General features: G+C 32.5%; 1 protein-coding gene across 1 annotated transcript in view; it reads left to right on the forward strand.

Moving 5' to 3' along the window:
* Positions 1–5,842: 5,842 nt before the first annotated feature.
* ATP13A3 (ATPase 13A3) overlaps positions 5,843–15,958 on the forward strand; it is a 64,660-nt gene continuing 54,544 nt past the window's right edge. Inside the window, exons 1-8 of the mRNA XM_023525555.1 lie at positions 5,843–5,941; positions 7,260–7,433; positions 8,096–8,278; positions 8,816–8,886; positions 10,549–10,629; positions 11,807–11,876; positions 13,422–13,556; positions 13,989–14,074. Of these exons, the coding sequence (XP_023381323.1) occupies positions 5,891–5,941; positions 7,260–7,433; positions 8,096–8,278; positions 8,816–8,886; positions 10,549–10,629; positions 11,807–11,876; positions 13,422–13,556; positions 13,989–14,074 (851 nt within the window). The 5' untranslated portion in view covers positions 5,843–5,890. The remainder of the gene's footprint in view (positions 5,942–7,259; positions 7,434–8,095; positions 8,279–8,815; positions 8,887–10,548; positions 10,630–11,806; positions 11,877–13,421; positions 13,557–13,988; positions 14,075–15,958) is intronic.

A 15,958-nucleotide genomic window follows, 5' to 3' on the forward strand; every position in this document is an offset into this window, starting at 1 on the left:
TGTTATAGGCAGTGTACCATGTACATAATAGCTCATTTAAAAATTAATTGGAGTATGTTTTTCTGTGGTTAGTTTTTTCCTTTCTCCCTGTAGTTAATTTTTAACTATAAAAGATGAGATGAGAATATAGTTATTTTATACTAAAGTGAACTCTTTGTCAAGAGATATTTGGGGGAAAGATTTTAAATAGTTACAAATACATGGATTTAATGAAAACATTTAATTTTAATGGTAATTCTTTTTCTAAAATTATACAAATCATGCTTATTTATCTACTAATATATCTTACATTGAAAAATTAAGATTTACAAAGGCAGGGAAGTACATCCCTATTTCTAGTCAATGGATAAAAAACAAAAGTGAAGAAGAGTTAAATTTAGACCTCTGCTATATGAGTTTATGGATAATGTCTGGTACATAATAGGTTGAGTCAGTGGAATTTGGACTTATAAAGGCAGAATTCTCAAGGTCTGTGGCCTTTGAGACCAGGAATGTACATCTTCTGAAAATTTTTTTTCTATCTAAACACTTCAGATAGGTGCTTTTATTTTATTTTTAAAACTTTTATTTGGATAATTTCTACATACTGAAAAATAGAAAGATGAACTCCCAGGTACCTATAACTCAGCTTTAGCAGTTATTAACTCATGGCCATAACCTGATCAATAAAGATATATTTTAAAATTTTTAAGTTTTTATTTGGAAGTAAGTTCAAACCTGCAGAAAAGTTGGTGTATTGGTGTAAAGTTGTTCATTATATTCCTTGATTATCTTTCTGAGATCTGCAGAATCTGTACTGATGTCTCCTCTCTTATTCCTGATATTGATAATTTGCGTCTACCCCTCCCATCTCTTTGAGTCTAACTAGAAATGATTTTATTTATCTCTTTGAGTCTAACTAGAAATGATTTTATTTATCTTAAAAGAGAACCAGCTTTTGATTTCATTGATTTTTTTTCCATTTTTCTGTTTATTTCATTTCTTTTCTGAATTTTATTTCCCTTTAGTGCTTAATCTGGGTGTAATTTGCTGTTTTCTACTTTCTTAAGGTAGAAACTTAAGGAAGCTTAGTGATGATTTAAGACCTTCTTTTCAAATACTGGAACTTAGTGCTAAAATTTTTAAAATACTGTTTTTTAACGGGGTGTCACAAATTTTGACATGTCTTCATTTTTATTCAGTTCAGAATACTTTGTAGTTTCCCTCTTCTTTGACTCATGAATTTTTTTAAAAAGTCTATTTTGTTTCCAAAATATTAAGGCTTTTCTACTTATCATTGTTATTGATTTCTAATTTAAATCCGTTGTTTTCAGAACATACTTTGTATGACTTGAATCTTTTTTATGTGCCCGAATATGGTCTTTCTTCGTAAATGTTGTGTGTAACATTAAAAGCATGCATAGTTTGCTGTAGTAGAGTGTTCTGCAAATACCAATTGGAACCACTTGATCTGTAATATTGTTTAGATCTTCTATGTCCTAACTAGTATTTTTTAATGTACTTGTTCTATCACTTACTGAGAGTGTTATTAAAATCTACAACAATAATTGTGAATGTCTCTATCTTATTTCAGTTTTATCAGTTTCTCCTTTGTGTTTTTGAAAGTCTGTTAAATGTATACATGTTTAAGATTATTATTTGTCTTCATGAATTGATCCCTTTGTCATTATAAAATGGCTTTATCCCTGGTGATACTCTTTGCTTTACAATCTACTTTGTCTGGTATTAATACATTTACTCCAGCTTTATTTTGAATAGGGTTTGAGTGGTATATCTTTCTTTTATTTTTAACCTACTCGTGCCTTTATATTTAAGTTGCACGTAGTCACCTATAGTCTTGCATTTCAAAATTACATCCATGGTCTCTGCCTTTTAATTGCTGTTTAGACCATTCATATTTAATGTGATTATTGAATAGTTTAGACTTAAATCAGTCATCTTGTTATTTTTCTTTTTATTTCTTGTTTCCTTTTTTTTTTTTTGCATGTTACAGCAATTGAGTATTTTTTATGGTTCCGTTTAATCATCTTTGATTTTTTAGCTATGCCTCTTTGTTTTATTTAGTGGTTCCTTTAGATTTTATAGTATCCATCTCTAGCTTATTTCAGTTTACCTTTAAGTGGTATTACTACTTCATGTATTGTATAAGAACCTTACAAGAGTATACTTCTGTTTCTTCCTGTTCTTTGTGCTGTTGTTATATATATTTAACCACATGTATATTTACCATTTGTGGTGTTCTTTACTCCTTTGTGGAGAGGTCCATATTTCCATCTTTTTTTTTGCTGCCTAAGGACTGCCTTTAACTTTTTTTTTTAATAGTGTAGATTTACTGATAATGGCTTTTTTTTTTCCCCCAGCTTTTGTATTTAAAAAAAGTCTTCATTTCACCTTTGATTTTGGAAGATATTTTTGCTGGATATAGAATTTTCTTAGTTTTTTGTCTTGGCACATCAAAGATTTTGCTCTGTTGTCTTCTCATCTGCATTGCTTTTAGCAAGAAATCTGATGTCATTCTTATCTATCTTTGTATATAACATGACTTTTTTTGCTGTCTCCTTTCAAGATATTTCCATCACTCATTTTGAACAGTTTGATGATGACATGCCTTCGTGTAAATTTTTAATGTTTCTTTGCTTAGTATTGGTTGATTTCTTGGATCTGTGGACTTATAATTTTTTCAGCTCATTTGGAAAAATCTTGGCCATTATACCATTACATATATTTTGGTCCTTCTCACCTTGCTTGTATATTAGGATGCTTGAAGTTGTCTCACAGCTTACTGATGTTGTTCGTGTGCGTGCGTGTGTGTGTGTGTGTGTGTTTGTTCCCTAGTCTTTTCTCTCTCCATTTTTCATTTTAGATATTCCGTCATTATGTTTTAGAGTTAATTGATTTTTCTTCTGTAATGTCGAATCTGTTAATTCCATCTAGTATATTTTTCATCTCAGACATTGTACTTTTTATCTTACATTTAATTTGGTCCTATTTTTATATCTCTCATGTCTCTGCTAACATGTTCAATCTTTACTCTTGTTTTATCTTGCTTTTTGAACACATGGGCTACAGTTAACAGCAGCTATTTTAATGTCCTTGTCTACTAGTTCTATTATCAGTGTCGGTTCTGGGACCTTTTCTGTTGATTTTTTTTCTGATGGGTTATATTTTTTTTGCATGTCTGTTAAGTTTTAATTGGATGTCAGACATTGTGTCTTATTGGGACTGTATATTTTGTATTCCTCTAAATCTCTCTGAACTTTATTCTGTGAAGCAGCTAAGTTACTTAGAAACAATTTTAGTTTTTCAAGTCTTAAAAGCTTTGTTAGGTAGAATCAGAGTAGCTTTTAGTTTAGGGCTAATTGGATCCCACTACTGAAGCAATACCCTTCTGAATACTCTTCCTGATTCCTTGTGACTAATGAGGTTTTTCACTGTGGCTGGTAGGAACAGGCACTCTTCCCAGCCATGTGTGAGCCCTGATGTCCTCCCGCTCCTTAATTCTTTTGGGTGGTTCTTTCCTGGGCCACTGGTAGTTTCCTCATACACAAGTGCTGATCAGTACTCAGCTGAAGACATGAGGGGGATCGTTTTGCAGGTGTTCAGTGTTCTTTCTCTGTACAGATCTCTCCTGTGGTAATCTACCCTACAAGCCTAGTCACTTTGATACCTCCCTAGACTCCCAGTTCATCGCCCCAACATAAGGAGACTGCTCTTGTCCTCCCTTTTTTGTGGCCCGTAAACTCTTTACTTTGTAAACCGGGACAGTTGTAAAGCTCACCTAATTTGCCTCCTATCTCTGTATCAGTTTCTTTCATTGCCTGATGTCCAGTTTCTTGAAAACTATTGTTTTATATATTTAGGCAGGACGGCAAATCTGGTTCCTGTTTTTCCATCTTAGTTGGAAGCAGAAGTCTCTCCATATAAGAATTTGAAGTAGTTCCTCCCCTCAAGTAACACGTTTTAGGTGGTGGTGATGGGAAATGGGGATCAGAATTGTATGTATTTAGTTATCAAAAATGAGTTCAGTGAACCTGAATGATAATCCTGAGATTTACTCCAGAATTTAAGGAAGAACTATAGACTAAAGAGTAAGAACCTCAGACTAGTATTCTTTAGTGGGGACAGTGTCAGGGCAGAGTACCTTTGTGATACCTTTTGAAGGTAGGCGTGTGCACATTTAAACCTTGCAGGATTGGGCTATACCTTACATGTTCAGGCTGACCTTTTTTTTTTTTTTTTTTTTTTTACAGGGAAAGAGTTTTGGCTTGTTCATTCTCCCCATAGTCCATAGTAGCACGTTATGGCCCTTGAAAATAACTGCCACCTCAAGTCATATTGATTTGATGGATAAGTCTTACCGTGGTGGAATGAGTAGTAGCATGCTTTAGGCCTGTAACACTACCCTAGACTGAAAAGAAGTTATTACTAAATTGCCCAAAGGGTTTAGTGGCTTGTTTTGAAGAAGTTGGACCAGATACATTTCAGACTTCTTTTTCAAGATGACACTAAGTCATGTGTGTGTGTATTTGCAATTAAACTCCTGCATTTTATTTCTGTAGAAAGCCCTGGCTCTATGTAGCACTGACCCCATCTCCAGGGCTACCAGATGATAGAGAAGTTCTGGGTGCTGGTAAATTAGGCATCAGTATTTTTAAATGATCATTTCATTGGTGATATAAATCAAGAGATTTCAGTAGTCTCAGATATGGGATTAGTTTAAAATGCTGCAATTGGCTAGTCATATCATGTAAACATTAAATAAAATATTGTTATCTTAGCATAAATTCTTCATCTTTTGGGTGCCTACCATGTGTCATGCCTGTGCTGTACAGTCAGTGGACGAGTTAGAGGTATGGCATCTTGAATGAGGGAAGTAATGTTACCATTGCTCTGCAGAGATCAGTCTAGTCTAAAGCAGTGTCTCTCAAACTCTTTGGGTTCAGATACATAGTCTTGAAAATTTATTGTAAACTCTAAAGAGCTTTTGGTTATATAGGTTACATCTGTTGATACCATATTAGTTAAAACTTGTATACCTTTGAGACTATTAGTTTAATAAAACATAACAGTAATAAACTTATTACATATTAAATAAACTTTTTCAGAAAAGTAGTTGCCAAAACCAAAAAGAAAAAAAGTTCATGAGAAAACTGGCATTGTTTTTCAGTTTGCAGATCTCTTTAATGTGTGGCTGAATGTCTGATATTTGAAATGAAATGTGGATTTTCTCCTAGACAAGTATCATGGGTAGTCAGAAACAATCAGAAAATTGTTTAGTCAACTTGGAATCAGAATGGAGAATGAGTGATCTCCAGTAGGGGTTCACCTGCTTTTGAGTCTTGGGATTGAGTCTTGGCCATGAAATATCTTTTGTGTAATAGATGCTCAGTAAATATTTGTTCAATGATTAATTTAATCCCCAGGAAGTTTTGGGTTGGTTTTATTGCTGGTGCTTTCTTTACCTCTTCACTATTCTTTAAGAGATAAATTGAGTTGTGCGAAACACTTGTCACTCAAGAAGGCACAACTAGGTTACTTCTCTGAGTCTGGAGAATGAAAAAGGAAGATTCTGTGGTAGTTTCTCCCAGAATTTAAATTGTTTTGGAACAGTGCTATTGCTAGTATAAATTAATTAATGAATATGACAAGTTTTGTGATAGTAAGTAATGCCGGTTCAAGAACAGCACACCACTGAAAATGTCATTGGAACCAGCTAGTACTTTAGTGACTACTTAAATATCAGTTAACCTTTGCCATGTGTATCACAACAAGAAATGTGATAGTATGGTAGTCTACTGAGATACAAAATAATGCCCTAATATCTGTTCCTCTCTTCCCTCAGTTATCTTCAACTGTTCTGAAACACAAGACCTTTCAAATTACTGTAGATATGGACAAAGAAGAAAGAAAGACTATTAACCAGGGTCAAGAAGATGAAATGGTAACCAGTTTTTATAATTTACTTTTAAAGTACAAAGAATTTATCTCTGCAATTAATTATTCTAGGAAAGTAGAAAAGTACATTAAAAAACCCAGCTAAATCAATGTGGTTTCCTCATCCTGTGTTTTGAATTGGGATTATGTTAACATCTATTTGTTCATTAATTCCTATTTCACTTGTGAACTGTTAGAATTTAGAAGAAAGAGGTATGTTTTTTTATTTGGTAATTTAAGAAGTTATGTTAGCTAATGCTTAAGTATAATTTCAAATGCAAAGTTTCTAATTTTGATTTTAAAAAGTTTAAAATCAACTTAATAAAAAACAACTTCTCGGCTTTTTTTGTGTGTCAGGAGGCAGATAGAGTTGTCGGGTAAAACATAAGACACCCTGTTAAATGTTAAATGTGAATTTCAGATAATCAAGGAATAAATGTGTAGTATAAGCATGTCCTAAATATTGCATAGGGCAATAAAAAAATCAGTTTTGTTTTCTTTTTATCTGAAATTTAAATTTGACTAGGACCTCTGCATTTTTATTTGCTAAATTTGGCAACCCTTGAGTTAGAGGGGTAACTAAAATAATTGAAATAATTTGGCTCAGGAGGTCAAACTGATAATCACAGTGGTGTTGGGACAATTTGCTAGTGAATTGGATAAAAAATAAAATTTATCTCATCTAAATGCAAGACGATATTCTGGATTATATTCTGAAGAAGTAAAACACTGAAAAAACTAGTGAAATCCTAATAAAGACTAGGTTTACTTAATAATAATGTACAGTGTTAATCACTTAGATTTTGACAGATGTACCAAGATGTTAACATTAGGGGAAACTGGATGAAGGCCATACAGGAATTCTTAATATTTTTGTAACTCTTCTGCAGATCTACACTTGATCTTAGCCAAAAGGCCAAGAAGTGATCTGTAAAGCTAAAATTATTCCAGAAGTAAAAGTTTATTTAAAAAAAAAAAACCTACCTTATAAATTCTGGAAGAATTAAAAAGGTAAATGTAAAAATGAAATTATAAAAGTTACAGGAAAATATACTAAATTGAATATACTTTGTCAGTGGGAAAGTGTTATGTTACTAAGCATAATATCAAATGTAAAACGATAATGTGTAAATATTAATAGATTTAACTACTTAAAAGTATAACTTAGGTAATGAGCTTTTCAGAAACAGAATTTAAAGATAAATTATGGGTTGGGAAAATATTTGCAGTCTATGTAACAATACCACCCATCTGGAAAACAGAGAACTTTGCAATTTCTCTCTTTTTATATGATATTTAATCATATGATAACTATGTCCATGCAGGAGATTTATGGGTATAATTTGTGTCGCTGGAAGCTTGCCATAGTTTCTCTAGGAGTGGTTTGCACTGGCGGCTTTCTCCTCCTCCTCCTCTATTGGATGCCCGAGTGGCGGGTGAAGGCAACCTGTATTAGAGCTGCAATTAAAGACTGTGAAGTGGTGTTGCTGAGGACTACTGTAAGTCCATGGATTTACTTGAGCTGATTATTTAAGGAGTAAAATAATGTCTGTGTGTGTACTTTGTTCAAAGACTATATGAAGAGAACATAATTGCTAAGCTATAATGAGGAATACTAATTCTAGTATTTCTAAAGCATCTGTGTTTTAAGTGAATATTATTACAGCAATTAGAGTATAAGGAATCTCAAAGATGACAAATCCACCCCTTCCTTTTATAGATCTTGATGCACTGAGAGATTAGATGTTTGTCTTTCAAGGTCACTGGACAGTTAGGTCTTTCATTTATTTGCTAGACCAGCTGCCTCTACTGTATAATGCTGCATTCCAGGGTTTTTTTTTTTTTTTTAAATCCTAATTGGAAGCATTTTATAAGAGGATTTTAATATCTAGTCTCAATGTGTTGATGGAAAAATAGAAATTACTCATGATCTTTTATGAGATTGTATGTCATTTAAATGATGAGTAAAGTAATAGAAAGCACTTTGCATTTGAATTCATGCATCTTCATGAAATGGTTCAACATTTAATGAGTGGGAAGAGATGCTTTCTCAATTAGGGGTGAACAAATAATATTATATAAAGAATGGAAATCAAATAAAGTAGGCAGTTTATAATATACATATAATATCTAAATTGACTCTACCTTTCTCTCTTCTAAGGATGAATTCAGAATGTGGTTTTGTGCAAAAATTCGCTTGCTTTCTCTGGAAACTCATCCATTTTCGAGTCCAAAATCTATGGCTAATAAGGTTTCAAATGGCCACGCTGTTCTTTTAAATGAAAATCTGGCTGAAGAGAATAGGCATGAGATAAGTAAATATTCACAGACGCAATCAGAACAGGTATTGTGATCTTAGTCTCAAAGTTTCTTTAAAAATCAGAATTGTTGCATTTTATGCTATCAACAGGTAGTCAGTAATTTTGTGCTTTATTTTTGTTTAAGATAAATTTAGAGGGTGGCTCCATAGTGTAGTGGTTAGCACGTCTGCTTTACACGCAGAAGGTCCTATGTTCGTGCCCCAAATGGAGCCACGAACTGTACTCTGGGAGTGCCAGGCCCCAGGTGCACGCCACGAGCGTGTGGGAGGAGATGCCCGGCCTTCAGAGATCCAGTTCTTAAGGGGAAACGGCAACATCCATAGGTCAGGGGTAGAAGCAGGGGGAATTAAAGAGGGGAGGAAAAATAAGATAACTTTATATGCTTCTTAAATACCCATTAATCACTATATATAAGAGTTTGGGTATTATTAGAAGAAACAGATAACACGTCATATGTGGTCACTTTAATTTTAATGTTATATGATAGATTTGTGTTGGTAAACTTAATTGATGACAAGTGATGATGATGCTTTTTGATGTAACATATGTACGTTTTACAGATTCGTTATTTCACTCACCATAGTGTAAAATACTTCTGGAATGATACGCTTCACAATTTTGATTTCTTAAGGTAAGTAATTTTCTTTTGTTTGGATTATGACTATATTGAAAATATTCTAGATAGAAAAGAATTCATTCTAGGGCTACATAGAATTGAAAAGATTTTTATTGTATAACTTTTATTCAGTTATTTATGAACAACTCCCAGTGTTATTTGACTACCAGTGAACTATTTTAGAATCAATCCCACCTGCAACTTGTACCTTGGCAAAATTTACAGAAAAATTAGAAGCAAAATGATCTTAAAATCCATTTTGAGCATGCATTCTTTTCTTTTTGAGAATTCATCTCAAAATTAATTTTGAGTATATCTCATAGCCTGTCTGAATTATCGCATCTCAATTTGCTGACAATTCGATCCATTAGTATTCGAGTGGTGGAATGATAGACAAACAGAAATTTAACTTTACTAATGTGGATAAAGATATGAGATGTTGTCAAATTTGTCAAGCCTTGGGTAGGACAAATTGGAGTAATCTCTTAAAATTTGTTTTTGTTGAGGCTTCAAGTTATGTAAATACTAAATTAATGAGGATTCTATTTTTCTGCCTTTGTTAAAGTGATTATTATAAACACTCATTCAGTATCATTGCGTAGAGTGCTAAAGGAATTCTTAATATTAGCAATACAAAGAGAATCAGCTTATGAACATTTAAAATATGCATGCCTGGATTTTTCTCCCTGACACTAAAGAATTGGAATATTCTGAATTGACTTGGGCATTCCCATATACCTAGTTCTGCAGACCATTTCTGGTTAAGAACCATTGCTTTATAGAATACTGCCAGTGAGCTGCCGTTTTTTTGTTTGTTTGTTTTTTGTTTTTAATTTCATTTGGACTGCTGCCTTTGGAGAAGTCATCAACTTCAGTGAGAAAAAATGTCAAACAGATTGCTGTGCAGTCTTTGCCAGCCATAGAAAGTTGTAGAATTTAATCTTATCCAAATGATAGAACTTAATTATGGAGCTTAGTTTTCCTATCTGAAAAAAATGGAAAAGGGTTGGAGTCAGATGGTGCATAAGATTCTCTTTAGAGCTCTATGACTAGTATCTCAGTTAAACATAATTAAGACATTTTTGGAGGAAAGTAGAGAGGTTTTCTTGAATCCCAGTTAGAATTATTACAGATTTTACACATTGCCTTTGATTCCTATAAATTCTGTACTACTCTCCCAGGTATGTATTAGATCAGAGGAGGATTTGGATTGATGCTTTTGTAGAAAGAGAAATAAATGAATAGGGTTTCTCAGTGTGAAGCTTAAAAATTGAAGAGGGGGAACCATATAAATAAAAAGTAAAACTTTCATCTTTAGTTTGGAATTCTTGAGCTAGTCATACTTTACCTTTAATTTTATTAGTTTTATTATTAGCTCTTACAGCTTTGGTGCACAGCCTTAAAGGATAATAATATTATATAAACTTGAGTATTTAGAGCCATCTTATCATGTGATAGATGCATTGTATAACTTAGAAATTGCCACGTTTGAGACTTAGACCTTTCATTTTTGTTTATTTTAGGAATTTGAGATTTAAAACTTCTAATCTCATTTTTTGTTAAGGGTTTCTATTTGTAAGGAAGTCACACTTTAAATTAGGTATATAGAAAAATGAGGCATGAAGACATTTGGATATTTTAAACTTTGTTTAAAGTAAAAACTTTGGATTTATTTAGGGGACTGGATGAAGGTGTTTCTTGTACGTCAATTTATGAAAAGCATAGTGCAGGACTGACAAAGGGGATGCATGCCTACAGGTAATTTTTATCCAACTAAAGTTAGATCTATTATCAAAATTCCAAATAAAGTAGTATATATATACCATCCTTTACCCCATATAGTTGTACATATTAAAAGATAAATATTATAGACATAGTAGTTGACAACTTACTGATATTTTATTTGGATAAGACTGTCTCTCAGTTTTATGAATTATAAAAATGTTGAAGCTGATATTTTAAAGTTGATATTCCTGAGAATATATCATATTTCATCAATTCTAAAGTGCACATTTCCCATATTTTAACATCTCTAAAAGGAGGATGTGTCATACAGTGGCTGGAGTGTCATCCTTTACTTGACAGCATTTTTATCTTTCTCGATGGTACATAAAATAATGGGTACATCTTATAATTGATAGCATCTTAGATTTTTCTGAAATATATTGGGAATTGTAAGCATCAGGTCAAAGTTACTACAATAAAAATTTGTAAATTGGGAGACATAATTTTTTTTCATGTTATTCTCTGCTAAAGTATAAAAATATATCAGTGTTTTGCATATTTTACAGATAAATGCCATTTTCAAATTAAATTAGAAAATTTCTTATACTCCTGTAGCACATTTTATCAAAATGTTAGAATATAAAAGAATTCATTCATTTAAACTTTTATTTCTTAAATGACAAGAATTACTCTAATATAGAAAGTACTATTTGTAACATAAGGAATTTAAGTCGAAGAGTTTAAGCAACTTTTCATAAGTTTTTTTTTAAGTCAAATATATGCTGTTTTGAAATAAGCATTCTTAGTATTTTTACTAGAAAAATAGTACAGAACCCCTCAAATTTATTTAGTCTCTTGCAAAAATTAATTGCAACTCAAAATTGTTGAGACCTATTGTGTTCAAGAATGGGAAAGAAAGCCTTTGCTGACATAGTTATCTTAGGCTCATGGGAAAGATACTTATCATACAGAAAGATATGAGAAAGAATGAAACAAAATGATAACCAGTATAGTTATCCAGTATTGACTTCTTTGATTTAAATAGTGTAGGTAGAGAATTTGAATTGTAGGAGACAACTATTTAGAAACATAAGTGTTTTAAGTTCTAGATTTGAGTCTGTAGTTTGAGCCTTATGCAATGAAACACCTTCCCTAGATTATACTATTATTATGTAATATAACTTAATACCATTATTATATTTTCTTATAGAAAATTGCTTTATGGAGTAAATGAAATTTCTGTGAAAGTGCCTTCTGTTTTTAAGCTTCTAATTAAGGAGGTAAGGCTATTGTACATGTCTCAAAATTTGTGATCAATAGATTTGCTGATTTGAAGAGAGCCATGATTTAAGCAATAAGAAGACATTGTTAGTGTTCTGTTTTCTAACCTCTCTCTCTTTTTTTCTCCCCAACGTGGAAGATAAAGGTAGTAACTCGCATAGGGAAATAATTTGGTGTATGAATTACCTTTTTACTTTGTCTAATTTTTTTGCTTTTCTTATCTGTAGTTTTTTTTTTCCCTCTCAGGAAGTTGCACATCTAAATCTTTCCCTATCTTACAGGTGTATACACCTGTATGCACCCAATTTTTAAACAATTTATCATGTTTTGTTCTTCATGGGTTGTTTTTTGATACATTATTGGAAACTAGACATTGTACCAGGAGTTGGAATACAAAACATGATCTCATGATAGGTATGGTAATTTAATTGGTACAATTTTCCTGGGAGGAAAATGTGTCAGTAGTTATCGTAGTGACTGTTCAGTTGTAAGTGCCATAGGAGAGGTATAAATAAAGGTTGTGCATGTTAAGGAAGAGAGTGATTTTACATAGCAGAGTTAGGCTCTCCAGTCTTTCTTCTTTTTTTTTTTTTGCTAAAAATCAAGAATTAGCTGTATTTTGGTGAGCTGTATTCAGTGAATATTTTTAGTGGAAATAACAGATTCTTTTTCATCAGTTCTTGAGAGTGGCTATATAGTTGCTTTAGAACATAGATAGCAAAGTGTATTAGAGACTAGGAATTAGAAAGCCTGGTTTGTAATAATGGTTCCTTCAGTAACTAGCCTTGATCATGAGAAAGCCTTTCTCCCTGCTGCTCCTTTATAAAAGTGGAGTAAGTCCTTTCTAATTATCTCATTTAATTTGGAAGTAAAGTAGAACTGTATATGCTAAGTGTTTTGAAAAGTATGGAAGCATCAATTTTAAGACATTGGGGGGTTATTATGAAATCGATAAAATAATGTGAAATTTGGCTAAATAATGTCTATTGCCAGGAATCCTTTATTTCTTTTTCCATTCAGGTTTTAATTAATTATTTCCTTAGAGAAAGCAAAACAGTGTAACTTACATTTTGTCTTCCCTTTGGACTGCAGTGAGTGAATCTTTGACTTAGAAGTAAATTAGTGTTTGGAGCTTGTAAAAAGTAAACATTTATTCCAATTTATTAAAAGTCTTATTCTTTAATAGCCTAGTAATTATTAGAAATAAATGTACTTTCTTGCTAAAGCAGAATGAAGAACAGCTAAATTCACATTTTAGTCGTTTTTAGCTGAATCTATATTTGACTTTGGTATGAATCTAATGGATACAAATAATTCAAATTTATGGTAGTTTAATGATTAAAAAAAAGTACTGTGTTGGTAGTTTAATGGTAAAAAGTACTATGCTAACATCTTGCCTTCCTCTTTGGGTAGTACGTGTTGCCCTAGGTTACTATAGAGCTTATCCTGTAAGTATTCTGCTGGTTACTTCTTACGTGAATAAGTGGGAAATCTGTATGGTTATAAATATCTCATTCAACTTGACTTAAAATCTTGTTTTTTAGGTTCTCAATCCATTTTACATTTTCCAGCTGTTCAGTGTTATACTTTGGTGCACCGATGAATACTATTACTATGCTCTAGCCATTGTGATTATGTCTATAGTATCAGTTTTAAGCTCCCTATATTCCATTAGAAAGGTAAGTCCAATTTATCATGGGATTCACAATTGTATTTTGTAATAACGTCTAAGGTATTATTATAGTACTTGTTACAAAGTAATACTCAATATAGTTATTCTTTTAGTTATATGAATGTGTACTTTTTTCTTTTGAGGCAGGGGAAGGCAGATGGTATTTAGAGTCAGACTACCACCTACCTGCTCAGAGGCCATGGGGAACTATAGTTTATCACAGGGTGGAATATGGTTCTACTGTTTTTAGGACTAATGCGCTTCTTATTTTATCTTGATCTAAGACACTGAATAATCTTTAAATGTTTTAGTCTCAACATTTTTAAAGGCAGAGTAATGTACATTTGTTGTGTTACCTTATTTTATAGCACTCTTGCTTTTTAATATTTTGAAGAGTGGGTTTATATTAGCTAGTTTTGAATTTTTTTTTTTATTTCAGCAATACGTTATGTTGCATGACATGGTGGCAACTCACAGTACTGTGAGAGTTTCAGTTTGCAGAGTAAATGAAGGTAAGTACTTCAGGTGACTCTTGGAAAAATAAACCAAAAAAAATATACATTAAGCATTAATATATGAAGCAAGCCCAATGTATTATATATACATTCATTTCTTAAGAAAAAAATTTGTGTTTGGATTTGTATTCATCTATGTATCAAATCCAATTAAGTAAAATTGTATTTTTCTTTTTCTACAATTTGATAGGTACTAGCCTAGGCTCTGGGGATGCAGTAGTTACCAAGATGGACATAGTCCTTGCTGTCACTGAACTTCAGTCTAGTTGGAAAGACCGTAACAATAAAGTGTGACAAATGCTATGATTGGGAGACTCCAGGAAACTTAGATATTAGAGAGAACTCATTTGCTGTAGGTGTCAGGGATGGCTTAAAAAATAAGTATTTTTTAAGTGGTTGAATTAGTCAAATAAGAGGTAGATGAGCAGGTAGTTTGGTGGGAATGAGAGAGGGAGGAAGAGGATTCCAAGTGCCCAAAGGCTTGGAAATTAAAGTTTGGTCATCGTAATGACTGAAAGAAATTCACTGTGGCAGATGTGGCAGGTAGATAGATGATGCACAGCCTTCCAAGGCATGTTTGGGTAATTTTGACTAACTCCAAAAGGCTATGGAAAGCCATTGAAGGGTTTTAAGCAGATGAGTGATCCGATCATATTTTTTGAAAAAATAATACTGGCTGCCATATTCAGACTGGTTTAGAGTGGAGTAATATTGAAAGCATGAAATGGAAGGTGAAGGTTGTGGAAGTGGAGAGAAATGCGATGGATTTGAAAGATATTTAAATTTGGGCATTGAACAGGATTTGATGATTTATTGGATACAAGGTAATAGAGCAGCAGTGTTGGGCTGTGGCGGGGGCGGGTGGGCATTGGTGCCATTTAAATAGGAGGAAAAGCAGGATTGTAGGGAAGGGTAATGTTTTGGACATGTTTCTTTGGTGAGATATTAAAGAAGTAGAGGAGATAAAAGGGAGGCAGCACTACAGCATCATGGGCCTTAGGGGCAATAGCCACTTTGATTTATCCAGAATACCAAGTCAGTCTCCATTCTTTTGGATCAGTGTACCACATCCAAGTGTAAACACAGTTTGGTCTAACCCATTACTTCTTTCTCTTTGTTTCCTGGTCACTTGCTACTTTAGCTGAGAGTATCTATCTGCAGTTTTAGATGTATAGCTTATTAAATGCTCCTTTCTTCTCTGCTACTGATGAAGATACTGTGGATGCTAGGACATATGTACCATTCAACTTGTATCTTTCTTATCTCCTTCATAAAGTCTAACAGATCATTGATATTTTGTTTCCTGTTATACCTAAGGGTTGTAGAATTTCAAGTGGCGTTAAAAGCTTTAAAAGAGTAATAGTTTAAAAATAGAGATCTTATTTTAAAATGAAGATTATTGTACCTACTATGAGCTAAATATCGAAGTTCTTTAAAAGTTTTCCTCATAGCTTAGTAAACTAGTTATTTGTTTTTTAGAAAGGAGAGTGGCCTACAGATTAATATCACAAACAATAATTTTCTCCTCACCTGTCTTTGTTTACAAACTAGTGTAACTCTCTTTTGAGCATAATATTAAACATAGGTGGGAAAAAGAATTAGAGGGGCGGGGGATAGAGAGAGTCCAAATATAAGGCAATCCTAAAGAAAAATTTTTTACTTGGGAAGATCTTTTAAGAAAATATTTAATTAACTTGAATATAATACATTTCTAGAGAAATAATGAACTAGATAAAATAGTACGATGTTTATTTTATAAATTTAAAATATCTAAAATATTATTAGGACTATTGGGACTATTGATAAGGCAATGAAACTTTATAGGTTATATACAGTGGCAATAAGAAAAAGAATGCTGTACAAAATGCTGTTAAAAAAAGAAAGTATTTTAAAA

This window comes from Pteropus vampyrus, unplaced genomic scaffold (assembly GCF_000151845.1).
Source record: "Pteropus vampyrus isolate Shadow unplaced genomic scaffold, Pvam_2.0 Scaffold14, whole genome shotgun sequence".
Lineage (NCBI taxonomy): Eukaryota > Metazoa > Chordata > Mammalia > Chiroptera > Pteropodidae > Pteropus > Pteropus vampyrus.